General features: G+C 32.4%; 1 protein-coding gene across 1 annotated transcript in view; it reads right to left on the bottom strand.

The window, feature by feature from the left end:
* Positions 1 to 12369, bottom strand: part of LOC134853176 (uncharacterized) — a 71496-nt gene that overhangs the window by 42090 nt on the left and 17037 nt on the right. Inside the window, exon 6 of the mRNA XM_063869133.1 lies at positions 4124 to 4417. Within this exon, the coding sequence (XP_063725203.1) occupies positions 4124 to 4417 (294 nt within the window). The remainder of the gene's footprint in view (positions 1 to 4123; positions 4418 to 12369) is intronic.

Raw genomic sequence — 12369 nt, 5'->3', positions numbered from 1 at the left:
GAAGAAAAATTGGAATGCTAGCTCTATCGATTGGCAACGGTCCAGTTTCTTCATTTCGCTTGTCTTGAACATACGTTGATTTCAGTTTTCTTGAGTTTTTAACTATTTCTGAAAGAATTGTTTATCATTGATCGCTGACTCTTGTGCTTCTTTGAGTGTTAGATTTGTTTTTTAAAAAAATTTCTGAACTCTGCATCACTCGGTTGCAATGAGAAAAAAAACATTGTAAGTGTTTCAGTTAGGCATCCAGTTTTTCCCATAGATATGTAGCTGCCACTGATGATTAAGTTACTCTAATTTGTACAATAGGTGTTGAGTTTACCCCCACGGATTTAAAATCCCGCGCTTTCACTGACTTTTATTTATTTTTATTTTTAATTTATTTTTATTCATAGCTTAGTTCTGTTTATGCTTCATCTTATCTTTTTATGTTGACTCTTTTTGGACCAAGTTAACATCCTCTTACCTCTCCCAAATACGTTTAAGGGGGAGGATGTTAACTTGGTTCAAAAAGAGTCAACATAAAAAGATAAAGTTCAAGCATAAACAGAACTAAGCTATAAATAAAAACAAATTAAATACAAAAATGAATAAAAATCAGTGAAAGCGCGGGATTTTAAATCCGTGGGGGTACACTCAACGCCTATTGTACAAATCAGACTAACATAATCATCGGTGGCAGCTACATATCTATGGGAAAAAAACTGGATGCCCAACTGAAACACTTACAATGTTTTTTTTCTCATTGCAACCGAGTGATACAGAGTTCAGAAATTTTTTTTAAAAACAAAACTGACACTCAAAGAAGCACAAGAGTCAGCGATCAATGATAAGCAATTCTTTCAGAAATAGTTAAGAATTTAAGAAAACTGAAATCAGCGTATGTTCAAGACAAGCGAATTGAAGAAACTCTGATCGTTGCCAATCGATAGAGCTAGCATAAACTTTCGAAAGAAAAAATTAGAGACAGAAGAATAAAAAAGCAAGAAACTCGAGAAATTTGCCCGCGTGCAGCGCGTGCTTTAAGTAATGGTACTCAGTGCAAAACAGGGATGCCACTCGCTAAATAAAACGGGTCGAAAAGGGCTTGAATCATGTGACGCGAGCGTCGAACGGCGAAAACAACAACCAAAAGCGGAGAGTCTAAGCCAAAAGAGGTTTAAGGTTGCAATCAAATCGTTGAACTAATTAACAATAATTGTAAATGGTTTCCAAGTGAATTGTATTGGAAACTTGAGGAAAGAATGCACATACTGGTCACACGAAGTGTAGATACTTTTACTGAACTATATACTGGAAAAAGTGTTGAAAAAAAGTTGCAACAAAGATTGGTTTGAAAATCGAGTTTATATCCGTCCGAGCAAAATGGAACCTGATCTAAACTACATTTTATTATTGGATAAATTATATATTTTACCACTGTGAAATATTTAATATTAACCAATCATAATCCATCTAACTAACAACTCACTTATTTGTAAGTGCTGAAATTACTAGTAATTTCAGCACCAGCGAGATTTGAATTTAACTTAGAAATTAGTTGCCTCTCCAAGAGAAATTCAGCAGTTGCAATAAGCCAGTATACTCTAGATCTATTGAGCCTAGCAGAGACTAGTTAAACACCCTGAGACTAGTAGATATAAGAGTAAGATTAGGATCGGTATTAGACTAAGAAGTTGCACGAATCTATCCGGCCGAAAATAAGATAGCGTGACGAGCAGACGGTGTACCCCATCCGAAATTACTCTATGAGTTAACCACATCGGTCTTAACTCAAATAATAGTATAATAGTATGTTTAGATTTGGTTACCGTGCAATTTTCCTAAATAAAACAAGTTCCCGACTACTGATTTGTTTGATTTGACAGTTTTGTATGACAAAAACGGGGCGTGGTGATGTGCATGTGTACATCTAAGAAAGCTCAATTAAAATAAAAACTCAGTTCGAAGCAGCAAGAGGGTTTTTTTCATGATGGAAGGAACGAACTGTGGAAAACTTTTTCGACCCTCGTATTCACTAAATGGTTGATGCACAAACTATAAGTGAAATTAGCAGAAAATAGTTTTTGCACGACAGTTAAGTTTTGCCTAACATTTCTTGCAGATATCAAATGACTTTTGTTTTACTTTCCAATTTTTAATCGGTTTCAACCAAGTATTGAGTGTTTTCCAATGATCTGACAATATATGAAACTTCATGTGTTTGCTTAATTTGCAATACGTCAATTTTATTTCTATTGGCTTAGATTTATTAGCTTAATAAGAAATTTTCTCTAATATTGTGACTGGCTGAAGTTCGTTTTTAATCATTTGGTCTCCGCGCTCTCTCCGCCATTCGGATTCCATCATAAGAGCGGCACAAATCAGTTTAAATTTTGGCTGCAAATTGCCAGAAAACAAACTCAATCCCGGGTTGAAGTCCCACCGTTAATTAGCGCTTTTTCTGTAAAACCCAGTGATCGCTATTTTCCAGCGCTAGTTCATGCATAATTCAGAATTTTTTGCATAGCTTAACCTGTGATATTTCAGAGCTATTTTAGTAATAATTCCGTAGAAAATCAGCGCCAAAACTTAGGAAACTTCAACTCAATATAGTAGCTTTCAAATGAGAGTTTTAGTTGTAGTCTTAGGGATGGCGCAGAGGTAGCATACATGTCTACAAAGCTAACGGTTGAGTTAGCAAACCCCAGTAGCTCTATGTTTTTGCTCATTTTAATAGGTTGTTATTGCTGTTTCATTGCTGAAAATTAGCCAATTCAGCGATAATCTATCTATAAAAAATGCTATTGTGGCAATGAACATCGATAAGTCATCCATGGCGATCGCTGTTTTTTTTCACTGTTTTTAACGCTAAGTTTCAATATGATCTCATCTCGGGATTCTAATTGCGCTAAGAGCCTCATGCTAGTCGGTGCCCTGACATTGGATCCTGTTGTTTTGATATTTGCAACGGCCAAAAATTAATCCCCAAACTTGAACTTCAGTACGAGAAATTGTATTAGATTAGTCATACTGCATTGACGACTTTTTTTCTGCTAGTTGAAGTATTTGTACAATTTGGATCTGAGATTTTGCTATTCTGTTTCTAGACTTGATTTTTTTTCAGTTTTTAGAGAAATTTTGCTGAACATTATGCTGACAAAACTTTCTGAAGCTTTGTTGGAAAGCAAACATGCTGTATTCATTTGAAGTAAACTGAAATTTTTTAAAAATTCATTACCATTTTTTGCTAGCTACAATGCTTTGGCTTAATTAAGCGTTTCTCATTTTAAAAAAACAAGCCAAAACATTGAACGACTGTGTTTTTTCTTAGTTTGTGTAAATTCTATTTAGAATTCTGATTGAAAGTTTGATTGGGAACCAGGCGAGCATCAGAGTTTTTTTCCATGGGTTAGATTTAGAGAAATTTTGCCAAGCATTATGCAGGCAAAATTTTCTGAAGCTGTGCTAAAAAAATCACGCTGATCTCAGTTACTGCAAATTGTTTAAATTTGTCCTCTGGTCTTTTTAAAAATTAATTACCATTTTTTTGGTAGCTATAATGCTTTGGTCTAATTAAATGTATCACAAAAAAAACAAGCCAAACATTGAACGTGTTTAGTTTTTATAATCATATTTACAGTTCTGATTGAAAACTTGATTGGAATACAGGCGAACATCAGAATTTTATCCAGGGGTTAAGGCACGAGAAAGGTATGTCAACTACCGAATTCTGGATTGTGCCAGAGGAGTTAAATACCGGGCAAAAACCCTTTTTTATAGGCCACTCTTTTGAAATTTTTGATGAAAAACAGTGTGGGCGTAAAATATAGCAAAGAGAAACACTTCGGTTGGCCAGAGGGTCAACTCCTTTAAGGAGGGCGTACATTTATTAAAGCCACCAAGCCCAACCAACACCCCCCAAGCCCAACTAACACCCCCCAAAAAAACACCTCCGAACCAAACAACCCCCCCCCCCCCCAACCCAACCCCGATCCCGCCAAATCCAACCAGCTCCCAACCCCCCCACCACACCCCCCCCACCCCCCCCCCCCCCCCCCCCCCACCCGAGTCCACTACCGTTTGAAACTTAAAATCAGACGCTGAAATGTGAAACGTAAGGAAGTTTGTACATAACACTTACTTGTGCAAATGTCCAAATAGTTTACAGCTGACTCAACTAAGCCTGCATCAGCGCGACACACGGCAGAATATCTCAGATGGTAATCACAACCGGGCACCAAGTCTTTCCTTTTGAGATCAGTCTCTCCTCTGGTCAAATTCCCGATGATTGGTTTCCCACAGTCCTGATCATAAAGAGGCTTAAGCTCAAGGTAACTGTATGGCCCTGACGGCACTCCGAAGCCACTTATCTCTAGCGTGGTCCCCGTTGCTTTAACACCTGTCATAGAGCTGACGCCGTTTGGCAGTTCGGGCTCTAAACAAAATTACAACATTCTTTTATACAAATTCTGAACGAGAATTTTTTCAATTTTGTGATCCTTATTATTTTTCCATCCGTATTGGCTTTTCTCAAGTATGTAACAAATAATAAGGCTAAGGAAAGAGAATAACTATCTATAAATACGCATATTAGAACACAAAGGTTAACCTAAAGAGGCACTCAGCATACTGGTACGGTGTTCCCTTTAAGATCGTCATACCGTGTGTTCGCACCCATGCCATCGCAATTATATTGTTTGCGGACGAGCTCTCACTTGAACTCTAGCTTCAGGTCTACCACAGCCTGACCGTTTTCGGCTGTAATAGGGGTAACACGTGAGAGTTCTAGATTTAAAAAAAAGCTTGGCTCAACAAAAAAAAACAATCTGGAATCGGGAGATTGTGCGAATATTTTTTTTCGATAAGCTTAATAGCTTCTCTGAGATTCGCTGGAACAAAAAAACAATTAAATATGGAAAAAAAATAAAATTTTTGACTGATCTATGAGAGACTGAAGGAGCTCGACTTTTTGACACTCAAATTCGAGAAAGTGCAGCTTTGCTACCGAAAACCCGCAGTGGAAAAACAAATTTCAGCGGAGCACAAAATCAAAGTTTTTAAGCTGAAGAAAGTCGAGCAGAAGCTTAACACATTCAAAGCATCGGTCGAGCACTGCATATATTTTTCAATTTACTAACTTTTTGCATAATTAGTAATTTTTTTCAAATAAAAACTGAGCATAAATATTGCTCAAAAAGTGTTTGTGTTGGAGTGTTGCGTTCTGCAACAATCAACTGATAATAATTATCAACTGAATGCTAGATTTCAAAGAAACGAGTATTTTGAGATATAAACTTCGCGCGGTAACATGATGCATGTTCAAGTATTATTTTTACAACTCAGTTCTAAAATCAATTTTTAGCGTAGGTTTGTGAAATAACTTACTATTTCACAATCCATGAGTGAAAAAAATCTAGTCAATCAATTCCATATAGTTCCACATGTACAGATTGTCATCAATGTCATTTCTGTCAGAAAAAGTTTAAAAAAACCTTAATTTTTTGGGTGTGGTTAGAAAGAAAGTGTATATATCATTAAATAAACACTTTTTTTCTGTCAGAAAAACAAGATAAAGCCGTAAAGTTTTGCGTGTGGCTAGAAAGTGTATATATAAAAAAAAATTAGGCAAGTTCAAGTAAAATTTCTTTACACATGAAAGCAATGAAGTCACTGTTCTTTTTAGAAAGAAATGTATCTACTTGTTTAATAATTAAGCGTAGGCTGAAATGTTATGTTGGATATTTAGTACCCAGTCTAATATACTGCGCTCAAGCAGTGTTCCTGAACAAAACAGAAATGAAAATCATTGAACGCATCCAGAAAAAAGCTATGCATTGGATCTACGGATCCTCGAATACCTCAGAAGCTTCAATGGTGCAAATATCTGCCGCTCACAACGTACATAGAACCACACGATGAAAGTTTTGATCCCGGTCAACTGCTCTTTTCATTTTTTAAATAAAAGTTACGGATTTGAACAACCTGAGTGCATCAAAACAAAAAATTGTCAACATTTACTCAAATTATGCTAAACAAAATTTAGAATGAGCTAGTGACATGCCATTGGTGTATATGGTGCATCTGCAAACGATGCAACCCTCAAAGGACACTCATAGATTGTTGAAACAGAGGGGTTCAAGCTTCTGGGACTTGTCCCTGACGATGTATGTATCTATTAAAACTAGTACTTATGTTCTAAGATCATTTTTGTAGCCTAGCTTTGTAGTAATTTACTAATTCACGTTCCTTGAATGAAAAATGATCCAAACAATTCCAAATAATTTCTTGTTTACAGATTGTCATCTAATTCATCTTTCTGTCAGAAAAACAAGTAAAAACATAAACTTTGTGTTTGGCTAGAAAAAGTATATAACAAAATGTTGGTTAGACAAAAATTGTGGGCTGTTTCAATGGGGAGAGTAAAATTTATCTTACCATATAACTTTTGTTTTTTCCACATAAGATTTTTTTTTCAATCAGATAACGTGAATTAGTTAGTCAATTCAAAGATTATACGGAATAAAAATTAGTTGAAAAATTCTTGTAAAACAGTTCCATACGATTCAATATGTGCAGACTGCCATCTAATTCATCTTTCTAGCAAAAAAACTAGTAGAAAAACCTTAAATTTTTGTGTGGCTAGAAAATGTATATAGCCAAAAATTAGTCGACAAAAATTGTGGCCTGTTTCATCCGGCAGACTAAAATTTATCTTACTATATAGTTTTGTTATTTCCATAAAGTTTTTGTAATAAATTACTAATAACCTACTAATAACTGATTGATAACTTCCTAATTTACGGAAAAAATTTACCTTGTACTTTCAGTTTTTTTTTCTTATAAGCTTTGTAATAACATACAACTTTATGTTCTTTGAATGAAAAAAAAATGTCAAATAATTCCATATAACTCCATATGTACTGATTGTTATCTAAGTAGAGATTTTAGTACTATTATTTTGATATGGTAAGATAAAATTTTAGTCTGCCTATTGAAACCGGCCACAACTCATTTCTACCTCATTTTTTGATATAAACAGTTTCTAGTAACACACAAACAGTTACGGTTCTTACAACTTTTTCTCGCCGAAAGATGTTTTAGATTATAAATTGTACAGATGGCCTGTTTCAATTGGCAGGCTAAAAATCATCCTAAAATATCAAATGATGAATACTAGAAAATCCGAACTTAAAAGAAATCTGTACTTACAGAATCATATGGAATTGTTTGACAAGAACTTTTTCAATCATGGAACCTACATTAGTAAGTTATTACAAAGCTTATATGGAAAAAAAACTCGTGTCAAACAGTTCCTTACAAATCCATACGTACAGATTGTCACTTTTTCATCTTCCGCTCGAAAAAAATAAGTGAAAATCTTAATTTTTTGTGTGTGTGTGGCTACAAAGTGTATATATCAAAAAACTAGTTAGACATAAATTGTTGCCTGTTTTATTTAGTAGACTAAAAGTTTTCATACCATTCAAGCTTTGTTTTTCCCATATAAGCTTTGGTGTAACTTACTAATTCACGTTTTTGATAGAAAAAAATCTTGTCAAACAACTCAAAAGAACTCTATATGTACAGAGCGTCATCTAAGTTTAGATTTTTTAGTATTAATGTTTTGATATGGTAGTATTAAGTTGGTTTATGAGCATTTTGGCTTTTTAGAACTTAGCAGACTAAGGTTTATCTTACCAAATAAACTTTGTTTTGTCCATATAAGCTGGTAATCTATACAAATAGGGTTATACGGAATTGTCTGACAAGAAAATTATCATTCATGGAACGTGAATTAGTAAGTTTTTATTCGAATGCGATGAAAGTTTTTGACCCGGTCAACAGCTTTTTTCAATTTTTTCAATAAAGTTACGGATTTGAACAACCTGAGTAGATTAAAACAGAAAATTGTCAACGGTTACTGAAATTAAGCTAACAATAATTACAAGGAGCTAGTGAACTGCCCTGGCGTATGTGGTGCGTCTGCAAACGATGCAACGCTTATAGGAAACTCATTGATTGTTGAAACAGAGGGTTGCAAGCCCTAGGGACTTTCTAGCGTAGCGATTTAATAACCTACTATTCCACGTTCCTTGAATGAAAAATCCTATTCAAACAATTCCAAATAATTTCATGTTTACAGATTGTCATCTAATTCTTTTTTTGTTAGAAAAACAAGTAAAAAACCATAACTGTTTGTGTGTGGCTAGAAAACCAAAATATAAAAAAATCAAGTAGACAAAAATTGTGACTTGTTTAAATCTGCAGACCACAAAGTTTATCTGACCATTTAAGTTTTTTTTCCTCAAATAAGCTGGTAATCTGTTCATATGGAATTATAAACAATTAATTGATAGGAAGTTTTTTTTCTAGGTAACGTGAATTAGTAAGTTAATTAAAAGCTTATACGGAAAAATTGACTTGAAAATTTCTTGTAAGACAGTTGTATATAATTCATCATGTACAGATTGTTATCTAATTCATCTTTCTGTCAGAAAATTAAGTAAAAACTTTAATAATTTGTGTCGCTAGAATTTATAAATATTCAAAAAATAGTCGGCAAAAATTGTGGCCTGTTTCTTTTGGCAGATTAAATTTTATCTTACCCTATAAGTTTTGTTATTTCCATAAAAATTTTGTAATATACTACTTATAACCTACTAATAACTGACTGATAACATTCCAACTTACGAAAACGCTTACCTTACCATTTAACCTCTGTTTTTCTCATATAGGCTCGGTAATAATTTACAAATTCAAATTTTTTGACTGAAAAACATATTGTCAAACAATTCCATAAAATTCCATATATACTGAATGTGATCTAAGTTAAAATTTTATAATTAAAACTTTGGTATGGTAAACTAAACTTTAATCTTCCTATTGATAGAAGCCACAACTTCTATCTACCTGAATTTTGACATACAAATTTTCTAGCCACACACAAAAAATTGGGGTTTTTAAACTTTTTCTCACAAAAAGATGACTTAGATGTTATTCTGTACCTATGGGTTCTTTCAATCGGCAGACTAAAATTCATCTGAAAATTTCAAATTTTGAATACTAAAAAATCTGACCTGTACTTATGGAATTAAATAAAAATAAGTGACAAGAACGTTTTCATTCATGGAACGTGAATTATTAAGTTATTACAAAGCTTATATGGAAAAAATGAATGAAAAATTTCGTGTCCCTATAATATCATTTTTACAGACTGTCATCTTTTTCATAATTCTGTCAAAAAATAAATCAAACCTCATTTTTTTGTGTAGGGCTAGAAAGTGTTTTTTACCAAAAAATTAGGTAGACATAAATTGTGGCCTGTTTTATCGAATTTAAATTGTCTTTTATTTAAATTGTGTTCGTTGAATGAAAAACTTTTGTCAAAAAATTCCAATTATTTTCATGTTTACAGATTGTCATCTTACTCATCTTTCTGTCAGAAAGCAAGAAAAAACCTTACTTTTTTGTGTGTGGCTAGAAAATGTATATATCCAAAAATTAGTGAGAAAATTTTGTGGCCTTTTCCAATCGGCAGACTAAAATTTATCTTACCACATAATTTTTTTTTCGCATAAACTGGTAATCTGTTTGTATGGAACTATATTCAATTAATTGACAAGATTTTTTTTTCTTTCAGGTAACGTGAATTGGTATGTCAATTCAAAGTTTATACGGAGAAAGATTATACTATCAGAAAAACAAGTAAAAAAAATAACTTTTTGTGTGGCTAGAGAATGTATATAGCCAAAATTTAGTCGACAAAATTGGCAGAAAAATTATCATATAACCATGTTAAATCATTCATATTAAAAAGTTGAATTTCAAAAAAAAATTTGAATCGTTCGGTTGAAAGCCTCAGTCCAGAATTTTTATAGACAAAACTTTAATCTGCCTCTTGAAACTGCGACAACTTTTATCAATGTTTTTTTGTTTTATATCCTTTCTGGCCACACCCAAAAAATTACGACTTCCAATTATTTTTCGAACAGAAAAAAATTACTTAGATGATAATCTGTACATATGCCCTGTTTCAATTGGCAGACTGAAGTTCATCTTGAAATGTCAAATCAATATTACTAAAAAATTTGATTTTAGATGTCAATGTGTACATATGAAATTACATGGAATTGTTTGAAAAGAGTTTTTTAACTCATGGAACGTGAACTAGTAATCAGCGTAAAGAGAAAAAGGAAAAAAAATAATTCGTGTCAAACAGTTCCTTATATTTCTGTATATACAGTTTGTCATGTAATCCATATTTCTGTCAAAAAAAAACAATTCAAAAGCTCAATTTTTTGTGTGTGGCAAGAAAATGTATATATCAAAAAATTAGATAGACAAAATTTGCGGCCTGTTTCAATTGGCAGACTAAAATTTATCTCAACGTAAGAATTTTTTCCATTTAAGCGGGTTATCTGTACATATTGAAAAATATGGAATTGTTCAGTGAACGTGAATTGGTAAGTTATTACAAAACTTATAAGAAAAAACTGAACGCGAAAATTCTTGTCTAATCTTCCCATACAACTCCATATGTACAGATTGTCATCTAATTCACATTTCTGTCAGAAAAACAAGTAAAAACCTCATAAAACCTCATTAAAAATTTTTATTGTGTGTGGCTAAAAATTGTATATATAAATATATATATCAAAAAATTAGGTAGACAAAAATTGTGGCTTGTTTCATTTGGCAGACTAAAAATATCTTATCTCAGGTAACGGGAATTAGTGAGTTATTTCAAAAATTATACGGAAAAATTGAATTGAAAAGTTCTTGTAAAACAGTTCCATATAATTCCATATTTATAGACTGTCATCTAATTCATCTTTCTGTCAGAAAAACAAGCTGAAAATTTTAGCTTTTTAGATGGCTAGAAAGTGTATATATCCACAAATTAGTTTAAAAAAATTGAGACCTGTTTCATTTGGCAGACTAAAATTTATCTTACCATATAAGCTTTGTTTTTTCTATAACATCTTTTTTCAAAAACCTGCCTAAAACCTGCTTATAACTTACTGATAACTTACTAACTTAGTAAAAAAGTTTACATTCATTTAAAATTTTGATTTTTCTTTATAAGCTTTTTTAATAATTTAGTAATTAACGTTTTTTGAATGAAAAAAAATCTTGTCACATAGTTTCATATAATTTCATGCGTACTGACTGTCATCTAAGTTTAGATTTTAGTATTAATGATTTGATATGGTAAAATAGATTTTGGTCTGCCTATTGAAACAGGTCGCAATTTATATCCACGTAACTTTTTGATATACACATTATCTAGCCACAAACAAAAATTACTACTTTTACTTGGTTTTCTCACAGAGAGACGACTTAGATGGCAATTTATACATTGGCCTGTTTCAATTGGCAGACTGAATTTCATCTTAAATATCAAATCGTGAATACTAAAAATATGAACATAGGTGACATCACTACAAATGGAGTTATATGGAATTGTTTTACAAGAGTTTTTTATCCAGGGAACGTAAATTCGTGTCAAGAGTTTTCTTTATATTTTCATATGTACAGATTGTCATCTAATTCATCTTTCTGTCAGAAAAACAAGCGAAAACCATAATTTTTTGTGTGAGGCTAAAAAATGAATTAGTCAAAAATTTAGTTAGACGAAAACTGTGGCCTGTTTCGTTTGGCGGACTAAAACCTATCACATCATATAAGCTTTGTTTTTTCCATAAAAATTTTGTATTAACTTGTAAAAACCTTTTAAAAACTTACTGATAACTTACCATATGTTCAGAGCGTCATCTAAGTTCAGTTTTTTAAGTATTATTGAATTGATATAGTAAGATATACTTAGTTTACTGGCTTATTGGCATGTTATTGAACTTAGCAGACTAAATTTGTTTTACCATATAAGCTTTGTTTTTTCCATACAAGGTGGTAAACCATACATATGGAATTTTTTGAAGTTGTTTGACAAGAATATTTTTATTCATGGAACGTGAATAAGTAGATTACTACAAAGCTCATATGAAAAAAATATTTCTTGTCAAGCAGTTCCGTAAAAATCCATATATACAGATTGTCATCTAACTCATCTTTCTGTCAGAAAAATATCCAATAAAAATATGTTTTTACTCATTTTTCTGTTGTTGAAAAATTTTACGTTCCACCGAAAAAAAAGTCAGTTTTTTCTTATTTTTATGTCTAAAAATTCAGTAAGAACCGTAAGCTTTTGTATGTGGTTAGAAAGTGTATATATAACAAAATTAGGTAGATAAAAGTTGTGGCCTGTTTCATTTGGTAGACGACTTAGATGGCAATTTATACATTGGCCTGTTTCAATTGGCAGACTGAATTTCATCTTAAATATCAAATCGTGAATACTAAAAATATGAACATAGGTGACATCACTAC

The sequence above is a fragment of the Symsagittifera roscoffensis genome, chromosome 8 (genome assembly GCF_963678635.1).
Source record: "Symsagittifera roscoffensis chromosome 8, txSymRosc1.1, whole genome shotgun sequence".
Classification (NCBI taxonomy): domain Eukaryota; kingdom Metazoa; phylum Xenacoelomorpha; order Acoela; family Convolutidae; genus Symsagittifera; species Symsagittifera roscoffensis.
Note: the sequence above shows the minus strand (reverse complement) of the source record. Positions and strands in the feature narration are given on the sequence as shown.